At 46.9% G+C, this 24,526-nt stretch overlaps 1 protein-coding gene across 9 annotated transcripts; it reads right to left on the bottom strand.

Annotated features, from left to right (window-relative positions):
- Positions 1-1,037: 1,037 nt before the first annotated feature.
- Positions 1,038-22,391, bottom strand: LOC125543859 (protein CONSERVED IN THE GREEN LINEAGE AND DIATOMS 27, chloroplastic). 9 transcript variants are annotated; one of them, XR_007298917.1, is made up of 14 exons: positions 22,070-22,391; positions 21,813-21,965; positions 21,611-21,688; positions 21,445-21,540; positions 21,157-21,192; positions 20,861-21,018; positions 20,639-20,766; positions 20,156-20,264; positions 19,885-19,990; positions 3,529-3,777; positions 3,319-3,408; positions 3,177-3,241; positions 1,929-3,099; positions 1,038-1,828 (listed from the first exon to the last, which is right to left on the bottom strand). XR_007298917.1 is itself a non-coding variant. In XM_048707353.1 (8 exons), the coding sequence occupies exons 1-8, from the start codon at positions 22,334-22,336 to the stop codon at positions 19,974-19,976; spliced, it is 933 nt and encodes a 310-aa protein (XP_048563310.1). In that variant the 5' UTR covers positions 22,337-22,391; the 3' UTR covers positions 19,777-19,973. The 9 variants fall into 9 exon arrangements, 2 of the variants coding, with proteins under 2 accessions (XP_048563310.1, XP_048563309.1); XR_007298912.1 differs by lacking the exon at positions 20,156-20,264 and adding an exon at positions 3,867-4,777; XR_007298913.1 differs by lacking the exon at positions 20,156-20,264 and having other exon boundaries at positions 1,929-2,189; positions 2,649-3,099.
- Between the last annotated feature and the right edge of the window lie 2,135 nt (positions 22,392-24,526).

Raw genomic sequence — 24,526 nt, 5'->3', positions numbered from 1 at the left:
ATACTTAAGCCACCGGCTCTCGTCAAGTACATACTTTGACGTTGTATATATTATCATAAGTAATAAATCAGGAGCTCTGTCCTTTTCCTTTTCAATGATCGTATATCTTTATTATTTTCATTATTCAAAATGACCAAAAGGGGGCTGATCGTATCCGAATCTAGCTTAACCCTTTTTGTCCGGCTCATGATCGTATTCGAATCTAGCTGTAAACCTCATGGTCACTTGGGGGCTTCCTGTTCAAACATAGGTCGTATTCGAACCAAAGAGAACATAGCTGTCGTAACCCTCTTGATCAGTCAAAGCCAAACTCACTAGGGGGCTTCTTAATCATATCTGAATCATAGCTTAACCCCTTTTGGGTCCGACTTGAATCGTATTTGAATCAGGGTCATTAAAAACGTCTCAAGCTCATTTGGGGGCTTCCTGTTCAAACATTGGTCGTATTCGAACCAAAGAGAACATAGCTGTCGGTACCCTCTTGATCGGCGCAACGCCAAAGCCACTGGGGGCTATATGATCGTATTCGAACATTAGCTTAACCCCTTTGGTCCAGTTTACTGATCGTATTCGAATCAGAAGCCTCCGGTTTTATTTAAATATTTTGATTTACATTGTCTAAAGCCTAGTGTTTTGTCTTATTGTTTTTTATCATCTCAAATTTAACTGTCAGTATGGTTTCAAATTAAACCGGCTCGGTTATTTGACAATGAGTTGCCAAGGCATAACAGTCATTAGACATATGGAAGTATTAACTTCTACAAAAGATTGGGTTATCAACCTCATCATCCGGGTCATGTAAACCGGCAGTCCAGGTTCAAAGAACACAAGTATGATAGTGTCATTCATGAACAAGTTTCTCTGTGTTTGTTCGTTAATCAAAGGTTTTTTCAGCCTTGTTTATCCTAATCCGGTTCTGTTTTTTCCACTATGATAATTTCATAGTCATATATCAGGTGTTTTTGACCCATTCGGTGCTAAACCGCCAGGACAATTTTTTCATCTTTTTCAGGAACAGAGTTAAAACATTACAGATGTAACCACGGATGTAATGCATATATTGACATCATGGGTAAAGAGTCATATGCACAATGGCATAGGCAAAATATGCAGTTTTCAAACTAACCTATTACAAGGCATTGAGAGCCCAAAAGGTTAGACTGTTTTTCTCTCCTAAGTAGGTCTTAAGCTAAAAGCTGGATTGTTCAGATGGTTATGACTCCCCCCTGGCCGGCTCACCTCCCTCCACTGGTTGGAAGCTGGGATTGGACCAGTCAAAGCCGTTCAAAGCAATGAACTCGGCCTCATTATCAATTAGGCCGGCCGGGTCAATTTCCGGGGCAAAAGTGTGTTGACAAACCGGCGGTAAGATCTGTCACTTTATAAGAGGGAGTCGCCATCTTCTTATTCTCCATATCAAAACCCGGCTGATATTTCTCGATGTTGGTCTCCTCTCCAAGAATGGTAGCTTTAGGATGAACTCCCCTTACGCAGGTAATAAAGTCATCTTGCTCAAATGGAGTCCCGTCTTGCTTCACGGTAGGGTACCCCTTAGCCACGTCCACCGGGTCTAAATCCGGCACCCAAGCTTTGGAGCGGCTCAGGGCAGTCAGGGCTCCGGCTCTGGCACAAGATCGTTTGACCTCTTGAAAACTGGCGGGTAAGATCGATAACTTCTTCAAAACATCACTTAGGCGGTTGGGTCCTTGGTTGGCAGGAGAGATAGCAGCAAGCGCCCGTTGAGCTCCCGTATAAAGTTGTTCCACCAAGGTATAAACCGCCTTCAGCTTTGTCACACTATCCTGGCTCAGGTTGTTACTCCATGGACCTGTAAGTATTTTAACAAAAGTTAAGCAGGCGGTTTACATTCTTGGTACAAATAGAGTATAAGGGACTTATGCAAATAACTCATCGAAGATGGCGGAGACCATTTGAGACACCCGGTTTTTTAAACCAGTGAGCTCTGTTGTAGCCTCCACAAGAGCCGCCTCAGCTGTCTCAGCGTGTTGTATCAGCAGCGTCTTTTCTTCGTCTCGGGATTTCTTTTTTGCAGCTAAGCTGGTCTTCAATTTCTCAGATTCAGAGAGGCTCAATTGGAGTTTAGAGTCAGTGGTCTTTATCTCTGTCTCCTACTCCGCCAGTCAGGTCTTGGCATCCGTCAATTGAGAGCCCAATTCAGATAGGGCGTTCTACAAAACATTCACAGGTGTGTCAAGACTTAAACTAAAAGTTATAAGGGTTCAAGTCTCAAGTACTTTGCACCACAATACCACTTGACACTTGGGGGCTAATGTCTGCCAAAGCAATTTTTTATGACTTTTATATGTTTCAAGTCCCAAGGGTTTTACAAAGTAACAACGCTTGGCACTTGGGGGCTAATGCATGATATTCAGAAAGTTTTTCAAGATTGAGTTGGATCACAATACTTATTGGGACTAGTAAAAGACAGTTATGCAATTAAGTACCGGTTCATTTATGATAAATTGAGCTGGCCCTTGGGGACTATAGGTGAAGTTTACGCTACTCTATTGGACTTTCGAAAAACCTAGAGGCAAAGTATCAACTTATATCATAAAGTCTACAGATCATTCAAGTTCATCATCTAAAGACTTGGGGCTGGCAGAGTATAAGTAAACCGGAGAACATACCACATATTTTAGTTTTAATTGTTTGACCATCTCGATTTCCGAGTCACGGCTGGAGTGCACATGACTGAGATAGCCGGACAGTACATCATTGACATTGAGGTGAACGTAATGGGAGATATCAAACCGCACTTTCTGCTTCTCTAAAGCCTCTTTCTTAGCAGTATGTCGCGCTAATATAGTGGGGGTCCCCGGTTCAACAAACCGGCTACCGGTAATCAAAACGTCAGTATCAGAAGTTGTTGGCGGGTTAGATGAGCTAGATGGTTCAGTAATGGTCGGATTAAGGGTGGCATCATCGGCTGGCAACTCAGGAGGGTCCAATTGAGTATGAATAGCCGGGTCTTCTGGTGCTTCAGTTTGAGAGGGAGTTGGCATGGCCGGCTCAGTTGCAGGAACTTTCGGGTCTTCTGTCGGCTTAATCACCTTGGCCTTCTTGGATTTGGCTTGACCTCTAAGAAAGATTTTATGAGACAGCTAGTGTAATAATGCAGTTTTTAAAAGATGCAGAAGAAAGATGATTGTTCCTACCCAGGGGCAGTCTTGAAAGCCGGAAATTGAGTTTGCGACGAGTCGCCAGAAGAGCGAGAAACCTCCTGCAAAGGTAAAATAAAGTTAGTGATGCAAGGGAATAGATCCATTAATGGAAGCAAAAGACAAAGATGAAAGAAACCTCATTCTGGCGTTTTCGAGGAGTTTATTGTAAATCAGAAGGTGGTTCATCATCGTCATTAGTCCGGGCCTGACGGCGGCTCTCATGTTGCTGCTTTTTCAAAAGAAAATGAGGGCCCAGATAAGCCAAAGGGTGCGAAAACCTTACTTTCCGGGTTACCAGTCGAAGTTTCTGTCTTGGCAAAGGGGCTGAGTCGGAGGAAATAGTTACCTCTTCTTCCACGGCCTGGCTGGCCCCCGTGTCGTCCTGGCAATAGTCAGTGTCAATAAGATAGTTAAAAAACTGGCCAAGGGAGTCAAGGGCTACTTCCGATTCAGAAGCATCATCCAGGTGGAATAAGTCAGATGCAGTCTTCTTCTTCTTGGGCTTCTGGGTCGTTCTCCGGGCGGCTATGGCAGCGGCTCTAGCCTTCTTGGCAGCTTCATGATCATACTTGGCCTTCCAGAAGTCAGATTTGGCCTGTAAACAAATAAACAAGTTGAAAGGTCATGCAAGTATTTAAACTACTGAGGAAAACACAAAAAGAGAAAGAGGTCAGGGGTTTTCACCTCTAGGGCCAGGTTAAGTTTGCAGAAGGGGTTTAACCCAACCTTAATGCAGTCCTCATATTTTCCGTTCATGAGGATGGTTGACATTGCAACAACGTCTTCTTCAGTCAATTGAACAGAGCTATAATGCAGAGAGTCATTTGGGCCTCCGCCATACTCGTACATTAACTTGGATCAGCGGCTTAGGGGGATGACCCGCCATGCGACCCAGCAACGGGTTAGGTCAACTCCAGTTAAGTCGTTCCCCAATAAAGGTTGAATCCTTCTAATAGATGGAATAAGCTTCTTGCGTTCAGCAGCGGTAAGCTTATCAGGGAGCACAAACTTGGAATCCAGACATTCCGCGCGATAACCCGACAGTGGTTTTTCATTGGCTGGTGACTTATCTTGGCAGTAGAACCAGGTCTGATTCCAATATTTGGGATGGCTTGGTAAGAATATTAAGGGAAAGACGGCGCCCTGTCGGCGTTGAATTGAGATTCCACCAAGCTCCAAACTAAGGCCGTTGGTGCATTCATTCTGGTGGTTCAGATAAAAGTATTCTCTGAAGAGTTCCACGGTCGGTTCTTCTTGAAGATATACCTCACAAAGAACATGAAAATTGCAGATATTGGATATAGAGTTGGGTCCAATGTCTTGTGGGTGAAGCTTGAAAAAATGCAGAACATCTCGGAAGAACTTTGAGCCGGGTGGTGAGAAACCCCGGTTCATGTGATCGGTGAAAATGATAACTTCACCGTATTTAGGCTGAGGTCGTTCTTCGTCCGAGTTAGGTGCACGATAAGACATAACATTTTTCTCTGGCAAAAATCCTATGGTGACAAATTCCTTCAAGGTATCCTCAGTAACTGTGGAAGGGACCCAGTTGCAGACAGTTGGTGCTTTTAACGGCATGATGAGCAAAGGACAAACTGAAATGAAAGTAATGTGCCGGTTCAATTCAATGGTGAAAGTAAAAGTTAAATGATGATGGTACAAATGAGTAATGGCGGCTTAAGTAAGGGCTAATGACATATAAAGGAAAAGTGAGCCGGCGTGATAAGCCGCCATGACTAAAGACATTCGAAGGAAGCCAGAAACAGAATTGGCTAAGTGTTGAGACAAACAAGTTTCCCAAGCTATTGCTATTATTCTGGATCAAAATTGGTCAGAAAATTGCTATTACCTTCACCGTAAGGGGCCGAACCAGTATAAACATCTCGTGTCCTTTGTCCCGATTAACCCCTTTAAGCTTCCTAGTTGCAATGGCCCTACGACTAAGTCCTTTCGTTAGGACATTTGGCGTGACAATTCCACGACAGGTAGTGAGGCACGTATTGTAATGTTGCCATCGAGGATAAAAAGATGGGGTTTACATCATATTGCTTGAATTTATTTCTCTACATCATGTCATCTTACTTAAAGCGTTACTCTGTTCTTCATGAACTTAATACTCTAGATGCAGGAAGGAGTCGGTCGATGTGTGGAGTAATAGTAGTAGATGCAGGCAGGAGTCGGTCTACTTGACATGGATGTGAATCCTATATTACATAATCATTGCCTTGGATATCGTCATAACTTTGCGCTTTTCTATCAATTGCTCGACAATAATTTGTTCACCCACCGTATTATTTTCCTTCATGAGAGAAGCCTCTAGTGAAACCTATGGCCGCCGGGTCTATTTTCCATCATATTAGTTTTTGATCTACTATTTTGCAATATTTTATTTTTAGATCTATAAACCAAAAAAACCCCAAAAATATTTTACCTTTTGTTTAGTTTTATTTATCTATCTCTATCAGATCTCACCTTTGCAAGTGACCGTGAAGGGATTGACAACCCCTTTATCGCGTTGGGTGCAAGTGTTTGATTGTTTTTGCAGGTATTGGTGATTTGTGCGTTCTTCTCCTACTGGATTGATACCTTGGTTCTTAACTAAGGGAAATAGTTATCTCTATTGTTTTGCATCACCCTTTCCTCTTCAAGGGAAAAACCAACGCAAGGTCAAGAAGTAGCAGGGATCATCCTGAATATTTTGACCAACAAGATAAATCTAAAGTCTCGACCAGGCTAACCTTGCGCCTCATCAAACCGTCTGTTGACGAGGTCGAGCTCCTCATCAGAGCTCTTAAGCTTCTGATTCATCTCATCCAGGGTCGCGGCATTAGCAGCCGCCACCAGAGATGAGGCCTACAATAACAAACAAAACTCACATAGTTTAGACTCCTGATTTAATAGTTTTTCGATCATCCGCCGGGGTTTTCAACCCTAACAAAGTCTCGGGGCTGCTATATACAAGGAGTGTATAACTTTGTTCAAAAATACGCTTTATGAAAAGAACATTACAAGGCTTACCTCGAAGCCCGTCAGGAGGTCACTGAAGGCTTCCTTCAGTCCGTTGTTAATGGACTGAATACTTTGCAGAACCACGCCCATTAAGACGCGGTGCTCCGCAATGATGGAAGAGCTGCAAGGCCTCCTCCATCGCTTCCATCCAACCAGCCAAAACTCGATCACCGGTGTTCGGCGCTGGCGGCGGGGCCCTATCTCCTCCTTCGGTGGAGGGCAAAATTGACGCCTCCGAGGGCCTTGGGGGCTCCAGAAACGTCTTTTGGGAGGGCTTGGGTTGACCGAACTCCTCCTCCTTGTTTCCCAGAAGGGATCCCTCCTCTTTGTCTTTGGTGACCGAGGTGTTGACCTCGGCCATAACTTTGTCACCTCCACCCCCTCGTGTTTGGACCGGGAGGAGTCCTTCGGGATAGCACCTCCCCGGTCTCTCCAGTAATCGGGGGAGGTGTAGAGAGCGACGCGGTTCCGCTCCCCGCCAGTTTGGCTGGTGGAGAATTTCCCTCCAAGACTTGGTCGTTAGGGAGGTCACGCGATGGGCTATAACACGAAGTACACACAACATGTTAACAATAGACAAAATAAAATGAGTACCTTGGAGTGTACAGATCCGTACCTTTTCGTAGGGGGCTTGACCCTGGGGTTCCTCTTGGGAACCTCTTTGGACTTTGCGGATTCCTTGTCGGAATCTGAGCTATCATCGAGTCGGGCCAACTTGGGCCTGCGCTGCATCTTTGGGACACGAGCAGGTTGTTCCTCCTCGGCATCTTCGGACGTCACCCTCTTGATTGCATGAGAGGAGCTTCTCTCCTCCTCGTCCTCCTCCTGTTCCCCGTCGGGGTCAGAGGGAGCTTGAGTTTCCCCAGACATAGAGCCTGGGTGTGCCCGTGAGCGGAGACCTTCTCTGATCTCCCCCATCTCGCTCTTCTTCCTTTTTTTTCTTTTCTTTCTGGCATCTAGTATGGCGCCACGATCAGCATTTCCTCTAACAGGGCCGGCCTGGGGTCTTCGGGCTACGGGGTCGGGCTGTTCATCAGCATGGCTTTATCGAGCCAGCCCTACGAGGAAGGGGAAGAAGGAGTCAGATCCCTTATTGGGAAAACTAATACCTAAACATGAAATTAGGAGAGCATTATTACCTTCTTAGGGGGTGTTCGGCATCAAGGTCGATATCCTCCTATTCGTCTAGCCAATCCTTCTAAGGTTTGAAAAGCATCTTCCACAACTTGTCATGGGTGGTGACGTGGAAGTGGTGCACGGTGACGGGGTCTTCGGACTTATACGCCCACATTGGGCCAACCCTTTGCTAGCAAGGGAGGAGGCGCCGGCAGAGCATCACTTGGATCATGTTGGTCAGCTTGGTGCCCACATTTTTTATGCTGACGATGCGCTTCTGAAGTAGCTCCACCTCTTCGGGTAATCCCCAATCAAGGCTCTTTTTGGTCCATGAGGTGAGCCTCGAGGGCGGTTCGGATCTAAATTCGGGGGCTGCTGCCCAGGCTGCGTCGCGGGATTCTGTAATGTAGAACCACTCCTTCTACCAAACTTGGACAATATCTATGAACGTACCCTCCGACCACTCAACGCGAGTGAGCTTGCTGACCATGCCCCCCTGCAGTCCGCTTGTTGGCCGTCAATGATCTTTGGCTTGACATTGAAAACCTTCAGCCATAAGCCAAAGTGCAGATGGATCCGAAGAAAGTCCATGCAAACGATGATGAAGGCCGAGATGTGGAGAATAGAGTTCGATCTAGATCATGAAAATCTAGCCCATAAAAGAACATCAGCCCTCAGACGAAGGGGTGGAGCGGGAAGACCAGTCCCCGGATAAAGTGGCGGACGAACACCACCCTCTCGCTAGGTCACGGTGTGGGGATGACCTAGCCCTCTCCTGGGGCCCGGTGAACGATGGCGGACAGAAGGTAGCCATCGCGCTTCAGATCCTTGATATCTTTGTTGGTGATGGTTGAGGCCTCCCACTTGCCTCCGGTGCCAGACCTGGCCATGAGCGGATTAAGGAAAAAGATGGGGAGGAGTTCTTGAGGGAGAATAGAATGGGTGCTGAAGCTGTGTAGATGGGGAAAGCAATGGCTAGAGGAGGGAGAAGGCATGCACATATGAGGATGGTTGTTTCCCTTTTATAAGCAGCCGTAATACCAAAGGATCCGAGGCAGTTAGGCACAAGGAATGAGGTATGGGGCTCGCTGCGCGGTTAGAGGGTGAGATGGGATTGACAGCTGGTGGGCCGCAGATGGCCAGGGTGGTCGCAGCCTGCGTTTGAACTGGGGGTGCATCAGGGATTTGGCCTGTAGTGGCGCCCAGGTCAGCAGATAGACCCGACAACCTTTGACGAACTAGGGGCCCACGGTTGACGCTGCCAATGGCGGGATGGGGTCCCAGGATGCCTTGCCAACCACGATATGGTGGCGGTCCAGCACGCCGACCCTGATGCTGTCGGGCCGAGCCCTGGCTGGAGGAGCCACAAGGACGACGGGTGGCGGGAAGTCGTGCCGGCTAGGCCAAGCCTCCGGGAGGGCTGGTGAGGGTGCGCGACTGCCATCACCATCCTTCCTTGCCGACAGAGGCGGAGGGGGCGCGACGGGGAAGCAGAAGTCGTTGGTGTGCCGCACATGGATGGATTCTGGAAAACGCAGCATCGAGACAGCAAAGCGGTCGACCAGGTGGGGGTTCGCGTCGGCGAGGTCATCAGGCTCGGCAAGCAGGAGCTCGGACGTACGAGGGATCATGTCGGGGTTGGTGGTCCAAGCGGACAGCCGGAAGACAGACATGTCGCTACCGTCCAATGTCGCAGGAACCAGCCGGTCGACGAGGCAAAAGGGGGCGAGCGGCTGCACGGCGGAGGAGATGTCCCAGCCATGGTCCGGAATGCCGGTGATCTCGATGTCGACGGAGATGCAAAGTGAGACAGGCCTGGCCCCGGCTAGATGGCTCCATGGATTCAGAATCAGCCGAAACCTGGCAGCACGAACCGGTCTTGCAGCGACACGGGCGTGGTCGGCGGCATCCCGAAACCGGATGAGGAACTCGTCTCGCGGCGATGGTGGACGGAGAAGTCCACAGGCCCGAGCAGGAAGCGCCCGCTCAGCTCTCGCGTGACATCAGTGGCGGAGATGCCGGAGCGGTTCCCGGCGACGATGGCCACCAAGGCGAGGTCCATGGCATGATCGGCCGCATCCAAGCGTGCAAACCACGGCAGGTAGCAGACGGCTCCAGCCGGCCGCATCCAAGCGTGCAGACCACGACAGGTAACAGACGACTCCAGTCGGCCATAGGGTGGGGTGGCCCGACAACGCCAGGGGCGTGGCCTGCGCATAGGTGCCCGCGGAAACGGGGGGCAAGGGAGTAGCCGAAGCAGGTGGCGAAGGGGTGACCGCGGCAGAGGAGGTGGTGATGGTGGCGATGGATGTCGAGGTAGGCTCATCCCGGGCCCGGAGGACGTGGGTGGGGATGGGCCCGCTAAGCTCGAAGCCGAGGAGCCAACGGATTGCGGGGATGATGGACGCGTATGCTTAGCCGCGAGCGTGACGCTCAGGGAAGACGGGCGCGGGGCGATGCAGAACCTCGCAATGTGACCGAAGAAGCGGCAACGTCGACAGCACGCATCCTTCCGGCACTCAGAGCGAGGGTGACCGGTGCCAAGGCAGTGTGGGCACTCCCAAGGGTGCGGAGAAGACGGCAAGCTGCGAGTGTGGCTGGCGCGGTTGTCCCGCCTGCGGCGATGCATGCCGTGGGGGCGCGGGCGATGCCGGCCCTCGGCGACCTCCCAGCCACCGCCATATGCAGGCCTGGCCTTGGCCTCGTGCACGACCCGGTGCACCTCGTAACGGGGGGCGAGGCGCACGGCGGGCGGTGAGGGCTGGGGAGCATGATGGGAGGAGGGGACCTGTGGAGCTAGGGCCCCCGGCGACGAACAGAGGGCGAGATGGTAGGACCATGGTGAAGGAAATATGCCCTAGAGGCAATAATAATGTTATTATTTTATTTCCTTATATCATGATAAATGGTTATTATTCATTCTAGAATTGTATTATCCGGAAACATAATACATGTGTGAATACATAGACAAACCAAACGTCACTAGTATGCCTCTACTTGACTAGCTCGTTAATCGAAGATGGTTATGTTTCCTAACCATAGACATGTGTTGTCATTTGATTAATGGGATCACATCATTAGGAGAATGATGTGATTGACATGACCCATTCCATTAGCTTAGCACCCGATCGTTTAGTATGTTGCTATTGCTTTCTTCATGACTTATACATGTTCCTATGACTATGAGATTATGCAACTATCCCGTTTACCGGAGGAACACTTTGTGTGCTACCAAACGTCACAACGTAACTGGGTGATTATAAAGGAGCTCTACAGGTGTCTCCAAAGGTGAATGTTGGGTTGGCGTATTTCGAGATTAGGATTTGTCACTCCGATTGTCGGAGAGGTATCTCTGGGCCCTCTCGGTAATGCACATCACATAAGCCTTGCAAGCATTACAACTAATGAGTTAGTTGCGAGATGATGTATTACGAAACGAGTAAAGAGACTTGCCGGTAACGAGATTGAACTAGGTATTGAGATACCGACGATCGAATCTCGGGCAAGTAACATACCGATGACAAAAGGAACAACGTATGTTGTTATGCGGTCTGACCGATAAAGATCTTCATAGAATATGTAGGAGCCAATATGAGCATCCAGGTTCCGCTATTGGTTATTCACCGGAGACGTGTCTCGGTCATGTCTACATTGTTCTCGAACCCTAGGGTCCGCACGCTTAAGGTTTCAATGACAGTTATATTATGAGTTTATGAGTTTTTATGTACCGAAGTTAGTTCGGAGTCCCGGATGTGATCACGGACATAACGAGGAGTCTCGAAATGGTCAAGACATAAAGATTGATATATTGGACGGCTATATTTGGACACCGAAAGTGTTCCGGGTGATTTCGGAGAAAACCGGAGAGCCGGAGGGTTACCGGAACCCCCCCGGGAGAAGTAATGGGCCATATGGGCCTTAGTGGAGAGAGAGAGGGGCAGCAAGGGTGGGCCGCGCGCCTCCTCCCCCCTGGTCCGAATTGGACTATGAGAGAGGGGGGCGGCGCCCCCCTTTCCTTCTCCCTCCCCACTTCTTTCCCCCTCCTAGTAGGAGTCCTACTCCTACTAGGAGGAGGACTCCTCCTTGGCGCGCCATAGGGGCCGGCCGGCCTCCTCCCCTTGCTCCTTTATATACGGGGGCAGGGGGCACCCCTAGAAACACAAGTAGATCCACGTGATCATATTCTTAGCCGTGTGCGGTGCCCCCTTCCACCATAATCCTTGATAATATTGTAGCGGTGCTTAGGCGAAGCCCTGCGACGGTAGTGCATCAAGATCGTCACCACGCCGTCGTGCTGACGGAACTCTTCCCCGACACTTTGCTAGATCGGAGTCCGGGGATCGTCATCGAGCTGAACGTGTGCTAAAACTCGGAGGTGCCGTAGTTTCGGTGCTTGATCGGTCGGGCCGTGAAGACGTACGACTACATCAACCGTGTTGTGCTAACGCTTCCGCTGTCGGTCTACAAGGGTACGTAGATCACACTCTCCCCTCTCGTTGCTATGCATCACCATGATCTTGCGTGTGCGTAGGAATTTTTTTTGAAATTACTACGTTCCCCAACAGTGGCATCCGAGCCTAGGTTTTATGTGTTGATGTTATATGCACGAGTAGAACACAAGTGAGTTGTGGGCGATATAAGTCATACTGCTTACCAGCATGTCATACTTTGGTTCGGCGGTATTGTTGGACGAAGCGGCCCGGACCGACATTACGCGTACGCTTACGCGAGACTGGTTCTCCCGACGTGCTTTGCACAAAGGTGGCTAGCGGGTGACAGTTTCTCCAACTTTAGTTGAACCGAGTGTGGCTACGCCCGGTCCTTGCGAAGGTTAAAACAGCACCAACTTGACAAACTATCGTTGTGGTTTTGATGCATAGGTAAGATTGGTTCTTGCTTAAGCCCGTAGCAGCCACGTAAAACTTGCAACAACAAAGTAGAGGATGTCTAACTTGTTTTTGCAGGGCATGTTGTGATGTGATATGGTCAAGACATGATGCTAAATTTTATTGTATGAGATGATCATGTTTTGTAACCAAGTTATCGGCAACTGGCAGGAGCCATATGGTTGTCGCTTTATTGTATGCAATGCAATTGCGCTGTAATGCTTTACTTTATCACTAAGCGGTAGCGATAGTCGTGGAAGCATAAGATTGGCGAGACGACAATGATGCTACGATGGTGATCAAGGTGTCGCGCCGATGACGATGGTGATCACGACGGTGCTTCGAAGATGGAGATCACAAGCACAAGATGATGATGGCCATATCATATCACTTATATTGATTGCATGTGATGTTTATCTTTTATGCATCTTATCTTGCTTTGATTGACGGTAGCATTTTAAGATGATCTCTCACTAATTATCAAGAAGTGTTCTCCCTGAGTATGCACCATTGTGAAAGTTCTTCGTGCTGAGACACCACGTGATGATCGGGTGTGATAGGCTCTACGTTCAAATACAACGGATGCAAAACAGTTGCACACGTAGAATACTCAGGTTATACTTGACGAGCCAAGCATATACAGATATGGCCTTGGAACACAGAGACCGAAATGTCGAGCGTGAATCATATAGTAGATATGATCAACATAGCGATGTTCACCAATGAAACTACTCCATCTCACGTGATGATCGGACATGGTTTAGTTGATTTGGATCACGTAATCACTTAGAGGATTAGAGGGATGTCTATCTAAGTGGGAGTTCCTTAGTAATGTGATTAATTGAACCTAAATTTATCATGAACTTAGTACCTGATAGTATCTTGCTTATTTATGTTTGATTGTAGATAGATGGCATGTGCTGTTGTTCCGTTGAATTTTAATGCATTCCTTGAGAAAGCAAAGTTGAAAGATGATGGTAGCAATTACACGGACTGGGTCCGTAACTTGAGGATTATCCTCATTGCTGCACAGAAGAATTACGTCCTGGAAGCACCGCTGGGTGCCAGGCCTGCTGCTGGAGCAACACCAGATGTTATGAACGTCTGGCAGAGCAAAGCTGATGACTACTCGATAGTTCAGTGTGCCATGCTTTACGGCTTAGAATCGGGACTTCAACGACGTTTTGAACGTCATGGAGCATATGAGATGTTCCAGGAGTTGAAGTTAATATTTCATGCAAATGCCCGGATTGAGAGATATGAAGTCTCCAATAAGTTCTATAGCTGCAAGATGGAGGAGAACAGTTCTATCAGTGAACATATACTCAAAATGTCTGGGTATAATAATCACTTGATTCAATTGGGAGTTAATCTTCCAGATGATTGCGTCATTGACATAATTCTCCAATCACTGCCACCAAGCTACAAGAGCTTCGTGATGAACTACAATATGCAAGGGATGAATAAGACTATTCCCGAGCTCTTCGCAATGCTGAAAGCTGCGGAGGTAGAAATCAAGAAGGAGCATCAAGTGTTGATGATCAACAAGACCACTAGTTTCAAGAAAAAGGGCAAATGGAAGAAGAAGGGAAACTTCAAAAAGAACAGCAAGCAAGTTGCTACTCAAGAGAAGAAACCCAAACCTGGACCTAAGCCTGAAACTAAGTGCTTCTACTGCAAGCAGACTGGTCACTGGAAGCGGAACTGCCCCAAGTATTTGGCGGATAAGAAGGATGGCAAGGTGAACAAAGGTATATGTGATATACATGATATTGATGTGTACCTTACTAATGCTCGCAGTAGCACCTGGGTATTTGATACTGGTTCTATTGCTAATATTTGCAACTCGAAACAGGGACTACGGATTAAGCGAAGATTGGCTAAGGACGAGGTGACGATGCGCGTGGGAAATGGTTCCAAAGTCGATGTGATCGCAGTCGGCACGCTACCTCTACATCTACCTTCGGGATTAGTATTACACCTAAATAATTGTTATTTGGTGCCAACGTTAAGCATGAACATTATATCTGGATCTTGTTTGATGCGAGACGGTTATTCATTTAAATCAGAGAATAATGGTTGTTCTATTTATATGAGTAATATCTTTTATGGTCATGCACCCTTAAAGAGTGGTCTATTCTTATTAAATCTCGATAGTAGTGACACACATATTCATAATGTTGAAGGCAAAATATGCAGAGTTGATAATGATAGTGCAACTTATTTGTGGCACTGCCGTTTGGGTCATATCGGTGTAAAGCGCATGAAGAAACTCCATACTGATGGGCTTTTGGAACCACTTGATTATGAATCACTTGGTACTTGCGAACCGTGCCTTATGGGTAAGATGACAAAAACACCATTCTCTGGTACTATGGAGAGAGGAACAGATTTGTTGGAAATCATACATACAGATGTATGTGGTCCGATGAATGTTGAGGCTCGTGGCGGATATCGTTATTTTCTCACCTTCAAAGATGACTTAAGCAGATATGGGTATATCTATTTAATGAAACATAAGTCTGAAACGTCTGAAAAGTTCAAAGAATTTCAGAGTGAAGTTGAAAATCATCGTAGCAAGAAAATAAAATTCCTACGATCTGATCGTGGAGGAGAATATTTGAGTTACGAGTTTGGTGTACATTTGAAACAATGTGGAATAGTTTCGCAACTCACGCCACCCGGAACACCACAGCGTAATGGTGTGTCCGAACGTCGTAATCGTACTATACTAGATATGGTGTGATCTATGATGTCTCTTACTGATTTACCGCTATCGTTTTGGGGATATGCTCTAGAGACGGCCGCATTCATGTTAAATAGGGCACCATCAAAATCCGTTGAGATGACGCCTTATGAACTGTGGTTTGGCAAGAAACCAAAGTTGTCGTTTCTGAAAGTTTGGGGCTGCGATGCTTATGTGAAAAAGCTTCAACCTGATAAGCTCGAACCCAAATCGGAGAAATGTGTCTTCATAGGATATCCAAAGGAAACTATTGGATACACCTTCTATCACAGATCCGAAGGCAAGACTTTTGTTGCTAAATTCGGAAACTTTCTAGAGAAGGAGTTTCTCTCGAAAGAAGTGAGTGGGAGGAAAGTAGAACTTGACGAGGTAACTGTACCTGCTCCCTTATTGGAAAGTAGTACATCACAGAAACCAGTTTCTGTGACACCTACACCAATTAGTGAGGAAGCTAATGATAATGATCATGAAACTTCAGAACAAGATACTACTGAACCTCGTAGATCAACCAGAGTAAGATCCGCGCCAGAGTGGTACGGTAATCCTGTTCTAGAAGTCATGCTACTAGATCATGATGAACCTACGAACTATGAAGAAGCGATGGTGAGCCCAAATTCCGCAAAATGGCTTGAAGCCATGAAATCTGAGATGGGATCCATGTATGAGGACAAAGTATGGACTTTGGTTGACTTGCCCAATGATCGGCAAGCGATTGAGAATAAATGGATCTTCAAGAAGAAGACTGACGCTGGCAGTAATGTTACTGTCTACAAAGCTCGACTTGTCGCAAAAGGTTTTCGGCAAGTTCAAGGGATTGACTATGATGAGACCTTCTCACCCGTAGCGATGCTTAAGTCTGTCCGAATCATGTTAGCAATTGCCACATTTTATGATTATGAAATTTGGCAAATGGATGTCAAAACTGCATTCCTGAATGGATTTCTACAAGAAGAGTTGTATATGATGCAGCCGGAAGGTTTTGTCGATCCAAAGGGAGCTAACAAAGTGTGCAAGCTCCAGCGATCCATTTATGGACTGGTGCAAGCCTCTCGGAGTTGGAATGAACGCTTTGATAGTGTGATCAAAGCATTTGGTTTTATACAGACTTTTGGAGAAGCTTGTATTTACAAGAAAGTGAGTGGGAGCTCTGTAGCATTTCTGATATTATATGTAGATGACATATTACTAATCGGAAATGATATAGAATTTCTGGATAGCATAAAAGGATACTTGAATAAAAGTTTTTTCAATGAAAGACCTCGGTGAAGCTGCCTACATATTGGGCATCAAGATCTATAGAGACAGATCGAGACGCTTAATTGGACTTTCACAAAGCACATACCTTGACAAAGTTTTGAAAAAGTTCAAAATGGATCAAGCAAAGAAAGGATTCTTGCCTGTGTTACAAGGTGTGAAATTGAGTAAGACTCAAAGTCCGACCAATGCAGAAGATAGAGAGAAAATGAAAGATGTTCCCTATGCTTCAGCCATAGGCTCTATCATGTATGCAATGCTGTGTACCAGACCTGATGTGTGTCTTACTATAAGTCTAGCAGGGAGGTACCAAAGTAATCCAGGAGTGGATCACTAGACAGTGGTCAAGAACATCCTGAAATACCTGAAAAGGACTAAGGATATGCTTCTCATATATGGAGGTGACCAAGAGCTCATCGTAAATGGTTACGTTATGCAAGCTTTGACACTGATCCGGACGATTCTAAATCGCAAACCGGATACGTGTTTACATTAAACGGTGGAGCTGTTAGTTGGTGCAGTTCTAAACAAAGCGTTGTGGTGGGATCTACATGTGAAGCGGAGTACATAGCTGCTTCGGAAGCAGCAAACGAAGGATTCTGGATGAAGGAGTTCATATCCGATCTAGGTGTCATACCTAGTGCATCGGGTCCAATGAAAATCTTTTGTGACAATACTGGTGCAATTGCCTTGGCAAAGGAATCCAGATTTCACAAGAGAACCAAGCACATCAAGAGACGCTTCAATTCCATCCGGGATCTAGTCCAGGTGGGAGACATAGAGATTTGCAAGATACATACGGATCTGAATGTAGCAGACTCGTTGACTAAGCCTCTTCCACGAGCAAAACATGATCAACACCAAAGCTCCATGGGTGTTAGAATCATTACTGTGTAATCTAGATTATTGACTCTAGTGCAAGTGGGAGACTGAAGGAAATATGCCCTAGAGGCAATAATAATGTTATTATTTTATTTCCTTATATCATGATAAATGTTTATTATTCATGCTAGAATTGTATTATCCGGAAACATAATACTTGTGTGAATACATAGACAAACCAAACGTCACTAGTATGCCTCTACTTGACTAGCTCGTTAATCGAAGATGGTTATGTTTCCTAACCATAGACATGTGTTGTCATTTGATTAATGGGATCACATCATTAGGAGAATGATGTGATTGACATGACCCATTCCATTATCTTAGCACCCGATCGTTTAGTATGTTGCTATTGCTTTCTTCATGACTTATACATGTTCCTATGACTATGAGATTATGCAACTCCCGTTTACCGGAGGAACACTTTGTGTGCTACCAAACGTCACAACGTAACTGGGTGATTATAAAGGAGCTCTACAGGTGTCTCCAAAGGTGAATGTTGAGTTGGCGTATTTCGAGATTAGGATTTGTCACTTCGATTGTCGGAGAGGTATCCCTGGGCCCTCTCGGTAATGCACATCACATAAGCCTTGCAAGCATTACAACTAATGAGTTAGTTGCGAGATGATGTATTACGAAACGAGTAAAGAGACTTGCCGGTAACGAGATTGAACTAGGTATTGAGATACCGACGATCGAATCTCGGGCAAGTAACATACCGATGACAAAGGGAACAACGTATGTTGTTATGCGGTCTGACCAATAAAGATCTTCGTAGAATATGTAGGAGCCAATATGAGCATCCAGGTTCCGCTATTGGTTATTGACCGGAGACGTGTCTCGGTCATGTCTACATTGTTCTCGAACCCTAGGGTCCGCACGCTTAAGGTTTCGATGACAGTTATATTATGAGTTTATGAGTTTTGATGTACCGAAGTTAGTTCGGAGTCCCGGATGTGATCATGGACATAACGAGGAGTCTCGAAATGGTCGAGACATAAAGATTGATATATTGGACGGCTATATTCGGACACCGGAAGTGTTCCGGGTGATTTCGGAGAAAACCGGAGAGCCGGAGGGTTACCGGAACCCCCCCGGGAGAAGTAATGGGCCATATGGGCCTTAGTGGAGAGAGAGAGGGGCATCCAGGGTGGGCCGCGTGCCTCCTCCCCCCCTGGTCCGAATTGGACTAGGAGAGGGGGGGCGGCGCCCCCCTTTCCTTCTCCCTCCCCACTTCTTTCCCCCTCCTAGTAGGAGTCCTACTCCTACTAGGAGGAGGACTCCTCCTTGGCGCGCCATAGGGGCCGGCTGGCCTCCTCCCCTTGCTCCTTTATATACGGGGGCAGGGGGCACCCGTAGAAACACAAGTTGATCCACATGATCATATTCTTAGCCGTGTGCGGTGCCCCCTTCCACCATAATCCTCGATAATATTGTAGCGGTGCTTAGGCGAAGCCCTGCGACGGTAGTGCATCAAGATCGTCACCATGCCATCGTGCTGACGGAACTCTTCCCCGACACTTTGCTGGATCGGAGTCCGGGGATCGTCATCGAGCTGAACGTGTGCTAAAACTCGGAGGTGCCGTAGTTTCGGTGCTTGATCGGTCGGGCCGTGAAGACGTACGACTACATCAACCGCGTTGTGCTAACGCTTCCGCTGTCGGTCTACAAGGGTACGTAGATCACACTCTCCCCTCTCGTTGCTATGCATCATCATGATCTTGTGTGTGCGTAGGAAATTTTTTGAAATTACTATGTTCCCCAACACATGGCACGCGGTCGGACTCCGCCGAGCACGGGCTGGATTCCAGCCAGCGGCACTCGCAGGTTCGGCCCCCCGCGGCCGGAGACGGGGAGGGGGTGGGAGAAGCCATGGTGAGGTGGGCGACGGCGCCGAAGTGGCGGCCGGGACGGAGGGGAGGTGGTCGACGGTGGCCGGAGTGGCCGCCGGCGATATGGGAGCGGAGCTAGGCTAGGGAACAGAGAATGCTCGGCCGTTGTACACACCAACCGATCGAGTACTACTATATCTGTCTTACATGAAAAAAAGTAAGGTTATCTGAAATGGGAAAAGCTTACCTTCAGCCGACCGATGTCGCACGCGCATCTGCCGGCGCCGTGTCCGTTGGATCGCCTGTTGATCAGACAGATGAGAACGGCCCCGCTTTCCTTGTCACACGCGTTCGTTTTCTGAAATAGAGCTATTGTTTCGGATAAGCATTCGTGCCACTGGCCTCCATTGACTCTTGTCTCTGAGAGGGCGATGCTTCTGGCTTTAGGAGGGCGGCGGGGGCAGGGGCGGGGGCGTTCGGCGACTGGGCATATCCAACGCAGCGGCGACAGCGACGGGTTCGGCGGTGGCCGACGTCGACTCCAGCAGGTATGGATGGAGACCCCCTCCCATTCCCCCTGCATTTCTAGGCGAGCACCGTCCTGGCACCACCAACACTAGACATAGCCACATCACAACACTTTACGTTCACGCACACTCCAAGTTTCTGCAACAACAACGTTGTTGCGGAACGGCGACAACGAAGACTGCGCGACACGACTAGAGATTTTGTTGCAATTTTTGTAGCAAGGGTCTTGTTACAGAAAATTAGGCACGGCATGAGATGTCTTTTTAGTTTTTGCAACAAGAGTCTTATTGCAAAAAAATAGAAAATAAGAGTTTTTGCAACAAGGGACTTGTTGCAGAAAATTATAAAAAATGACTTTTCGCAACAAAGCTCTTATTGCAAGAAATTAGAGATGAGAAAGTTTCGCAACAAAGCTCTTGTTGGAGGAAATTGGAGAGAAGATTTCAGACCTAAAGTAGCTCCTACGCGCCGGCGGCGGGCTGATTTCGCGGTGGGTTGGCGGCGGCGCCACACAGGGCGCAGCTCAGTCGGGGTCGGGTCAAGGCTGACTTGTTTCTGCAACAAAGTGTTTGTTACGAGAAATAACGAGTGAGCATGCGGGCGTAGCAGCGCCCAAAATGCATCTAAAATACTAATCTATAATATTATGTAATATTATGCATTACGGAGGTAGTACGTATGCACAATACTAACTTACTACTACCCTTACGAGCAGCATACATTGCCACGTCCAACGCGTTGCCGACTTGGCAACCAACACGATGCAACCCCGTATGCGGTACAACCACCGGAGTAGGATACGGTTTACAACTCTCACACGATCACTTTCCTAAACATATTTAAACAAACTTGGTGAGAAAACTATCTAGGACTCTAAACTTTGGTGACCTTAGACTACAACTAGGTTAATTTCTACATTAGCTTTTCCAATTTTGTGTTAATTTGTAGGAGGTGGTCTAAAATGTTCAGTTTTAGGGGAAGATGCTTTAAGTTTACAATGGGGCAGCCAGTGAGCTGTTATCATGAAGCAATCTATTACAGAATCAACAACATCGTTCTTCCCAAAATTTCATTCCGATAAGATACATTTGCTTAACTTGTGCTTATTATATCAATGTGGCAAACTGCATATACCAGAATACGTATGTACTATTACTATTTGCTATCATCAGTTGAGCAGGTCGTCCGAGGTGCAGTACTGACCGCCGGCGAGCGCCCGGTAGTAGCGGTCCCTGCAGTAAACCGGGCGTCCATTGGCGGCCTCCGCAGCAGCCGCAGCGAGGTCGTCGTCTTGCCTCACCTCGGCAGGCAGCTTCAGCAGGTCCTCTCTCCTGCACGCAGGCACGCCCCAGTCAATTCCGCTTGCAACAATGGCTTACAGTCTATTGTGAAAGCTGGGTAGCAGCATCGAGTTGACTCACTCACCTCATGATCGGCTTAGAGGAGGCGGTAGTGGGGGCTCCATTGAAGGAGTGGACGAATTCCTCGACGGGGGCGGCGAAGGCGAAGAGTGCCACCGCCCCGACGAGCAGCGCACCGGTGCCCACCAGTGTCTGTTTGAGCAGGTTGATCACCGGCTTTACCTGAAGAATCCGTCGATCACCAAGATAAAATGTGAAAAATCCATTTTTATAGTTATATAAGCGTCAACGATCATACATGTTTTCCCGCCAAAAGAAAGAAGCATATGGAATGATAAGAAAAGACAAGCTACAAGTTACCTTGTAAGATCCCAATAGCCTGTCGCGAGCCAGCACCTGCATCAGGAAGGAATTATACGTTTAAAGGCAGTCTGAATTGCATGGCTGTGCTTAAGCTGAACAAGCAAGCATGTACCCCTCAGTTTCTAAATATTTGTCTTTTTAGAAATTTAAATGGACTATCACATACGGATATATATAGACATATTTTAGAGTGTAGATTCGCTCGTTTTGCTTTGTATATAGTCACTTATTGCAATCTTTAAAAAGACAAATATTTAGGAATGGAGGGAGTATGATGATACATACCTCTGCTGGCTTGACCCACATTTGGCCATCGTACCACCCGGTTTCTTCATACGGCACGACTGCCGATAATAGCCTGTCACCCACGTAGCTCCAACCCTACAGCACTAGCACGTATTGTTATACTAGCACAGTTTTCTCAAATACGGCCGACGTTTGCCAAACTTACCAGGTAGATCCTGAGAACCACAAGAGACACCAGGAGCAGGGTCCCAATCCCAGCAGCTAGCACGAACTTGAGTGGATCCTGCATAGCGTTGACATACATATCATGGAGAAATTGGTCAAACAACACTGTGAGGAACAACATACTAGCACAATTTCCGCTGCTCATTAAACTGAAAATATAGAACCATAACGAACGGGCGTACCTTTCCGGGACTGAAACTTGCGGCTGAGATTGGGGCCGCCAGAACTGTAAATGTGACCAGGCACAGGCTGCCTAGGCGCATGAAGAAAGAGCCTGGACTCAGCTCTGCCCAAGAGTACAAGGTGCTCTCCTTGAGAGCGGAGTACTCGTTAACCTGAGCCAATCATCCACATTAAGCAGCAAAATCTTTCATTCAGACTGCAAGCTAGGTGCATGCCCAAGTGTCTAATTTCTTTTGTGCGAGACGCTAAATCATACCGGTCTTTGCTCGTATGGGACTCCGATCTCCATCCTGGGGTCCCAGCTCGGGCCGCCCCCGGCGAAGCGGCTTCGGCTGCTCTCCGGCTCCTCCTCCTTGAGCGCCATCGCCACCGCCACGCTCCTCAGCCTCTTTGCTCTCGTGGACGCTCCACCGCCCTGCGGAAGGGCTCCGGCGAGACGCCGCGGGGATGCTGTCGCGCCATGGTCATGCCCAAGAAGCAGCGCCACAGGCTGGACGGTGGTAATCTTCAGGCGGAGCAACATGGAAAAACTCGCGCCTATTATCTTCTAGCCCACCGTACGTACTGAACTCGGGGAGCGAGAGGGCACCATGTATAGCCGTGAACCTTTTACGTGGCCCAGGTTTTTCTTTTTTGCTTGCAGTTTTTCACTTTTTTGTGGCTCAGGCAGTGGAGTGGTCGCGACGGCCAGGTCTGGACACTCTGCCTACACGTGGTGGGATGCGCCGTGGCACGCTGCCTGCTCGTGCCGGCGCACGGCAAGCCAGGTGCGGACCACTATACATTGTTCTCCAATAATAAAAATATAATCATCCCAAAAACTTAAACTCGCAGCTGCGCTATCCGGCGGAGCCGAGCGCACACGCGAGTTGTCCGATGACTACGCACCTGCTAAATGATAAAACTGCTAAAAAAACGGCCTCCTTCCTCCTTGCGATGTACCTGCCGTTGTCAGATGGTGGATGATCACTAAGGATTACCTGCATGCATATGTTGATGTCATCTCACATTATTTCGTCTTTTTTAAAAAAAAGTATAACTTTTGAACCGAGTGTCAGAATGAAAATTCGTTTTCGCCATTAGGTTTCTCGCGACGAGATCTTCAAAACTAGATCTCATATGTGTATGTTTCGATGAATTTTTTTAAGCAATTTTGGTTCTAGTTGAGGCAATTTTAGTACTAAACAAAAGCAACTTCCTTGCATCATGTGTAATAGTGAATTTACCTATCAAGTATATCGTAGACGACATAAAAACCATGTGGGATAAATTTTCATTGTATGTAGGCAACTGCGCATCATTCGTAGGCAACTTTATAATATTGTAGGCAACTTAGTTTTTAAGGTAGGCTGACAGTATCTTAAGGGGGCTACCATGACTAGCTAGTAGTTTAACATCATCCTTAGTTGCATACAACTTAGCTTCATACATAGGCGGCTTTGGACCTAAATTGCTAACGCTACTTAGTTTTAAAAGCAACTTTGATGCTTGATGAGGCAACTTTAATGCTAAATAGAAGCAACTCCACTCCTAAAAATAATTAATTAGCAACAATAAGCAACTAACTAATAATACAGAACAACTACCGAACTGAGGTAGATAATATCACATCACCTTTATGAGCAACTTTCCTTCCACAAGAGGCAACTCTAGTGCTAAAAGCGGGCAACATCACTACCTTGTGTGTCCTAGTTAATTTTGTCTAACATTCTCCTAACTTCCTCATCGGTACTTCTAAGTTGCCTATTGTTCATGCTCATATGTCGTTGTTTCTAAATTGCCTATAATACTATGATGTCGTCTACCGATGATGCCCTTGTGTCTGCTATATATTGCTAGTTATGGTAGGCAACATGATGATGAATCTTGGCCACTTCGGAGTGTTTGTAGGCAACTTAGAAAAAACAATGATAAACAACTTCATATTATTCTAGGCAACTATTTTAACAAAATTAGGCAACTGAGCAGCAATTGTAGGCAACTAATTACCCGTAGCAGGCAACTAGGCATCAATTATAGGCAATTTATAGCATTTATAGTCAATTGAATATCAACTGTTTGCAACTAACCATCAACAATAGGCAATTGAACGACCATGATACACAAGTTAGAATAATGTTAACAAAACTGACAAATATACATAGTGCAGTGAAGTTGCTTTGTATGTACACTAAAGATGCCTTATGTTTTGTGTGATTTTTCTTGTTTTTATGCAAACCAACCTAATAGTGAGTCCAACTAGGCCAAAAAGAAGTCCAACTAGGCCAAAAAGAAGTTGCTCCTCAATAGCACTATAGTTGCCTCAATTGCACCCAAAGTTGCCCTAAAAAAAGTTTGACGAAACCAACTCATATGAGATCTCGTTTTGAAGAACTTGTCGTCAGAAACCTGACTGTGAAAACGGAACTTGATTTTGATGCTTCAATCAAAAGTTATGACTTTTACAACTTTTTAAACCCTAAATAAATGCACATGGGAGACGATCTAGGCTGATTCAATCAGTAGCCACGTGCGCTACAGGGGGTTCGGATCCTCTGTAGTCCAGTAATTACTGTACGGATACTGTAGCTATCAAAATCCGCCGTCCGTTTCAATCTGATGGCTCTCCTTCCTTCCCTCACCCTTTGCAGCAGTGGAGGATCCTAAAGACTGCGACCGTGACGGCCGGCAGAAGCGCACCGATAAGAAGCGACCACCACATAGCCTTACTAGC

This window comes from Triticum urartu, chromosome 3 (assembly GCF_003073215.2).
Source record: "Triticum urartu cultivar G1812 chromosome 3, Tu2.1, whole genome shotgun sequence".
Taxonomy (NCBI): Eukaryota; Viridiplantae; Streptophyta; class Magnoliopsida; order Poales; family Poaceae; genus Triticum; species Triticum urartu.
Note: the sequence above shows the minus strand (reverse complement) of the source record. Positions and strands in the feature narration are given on the sequence as shown.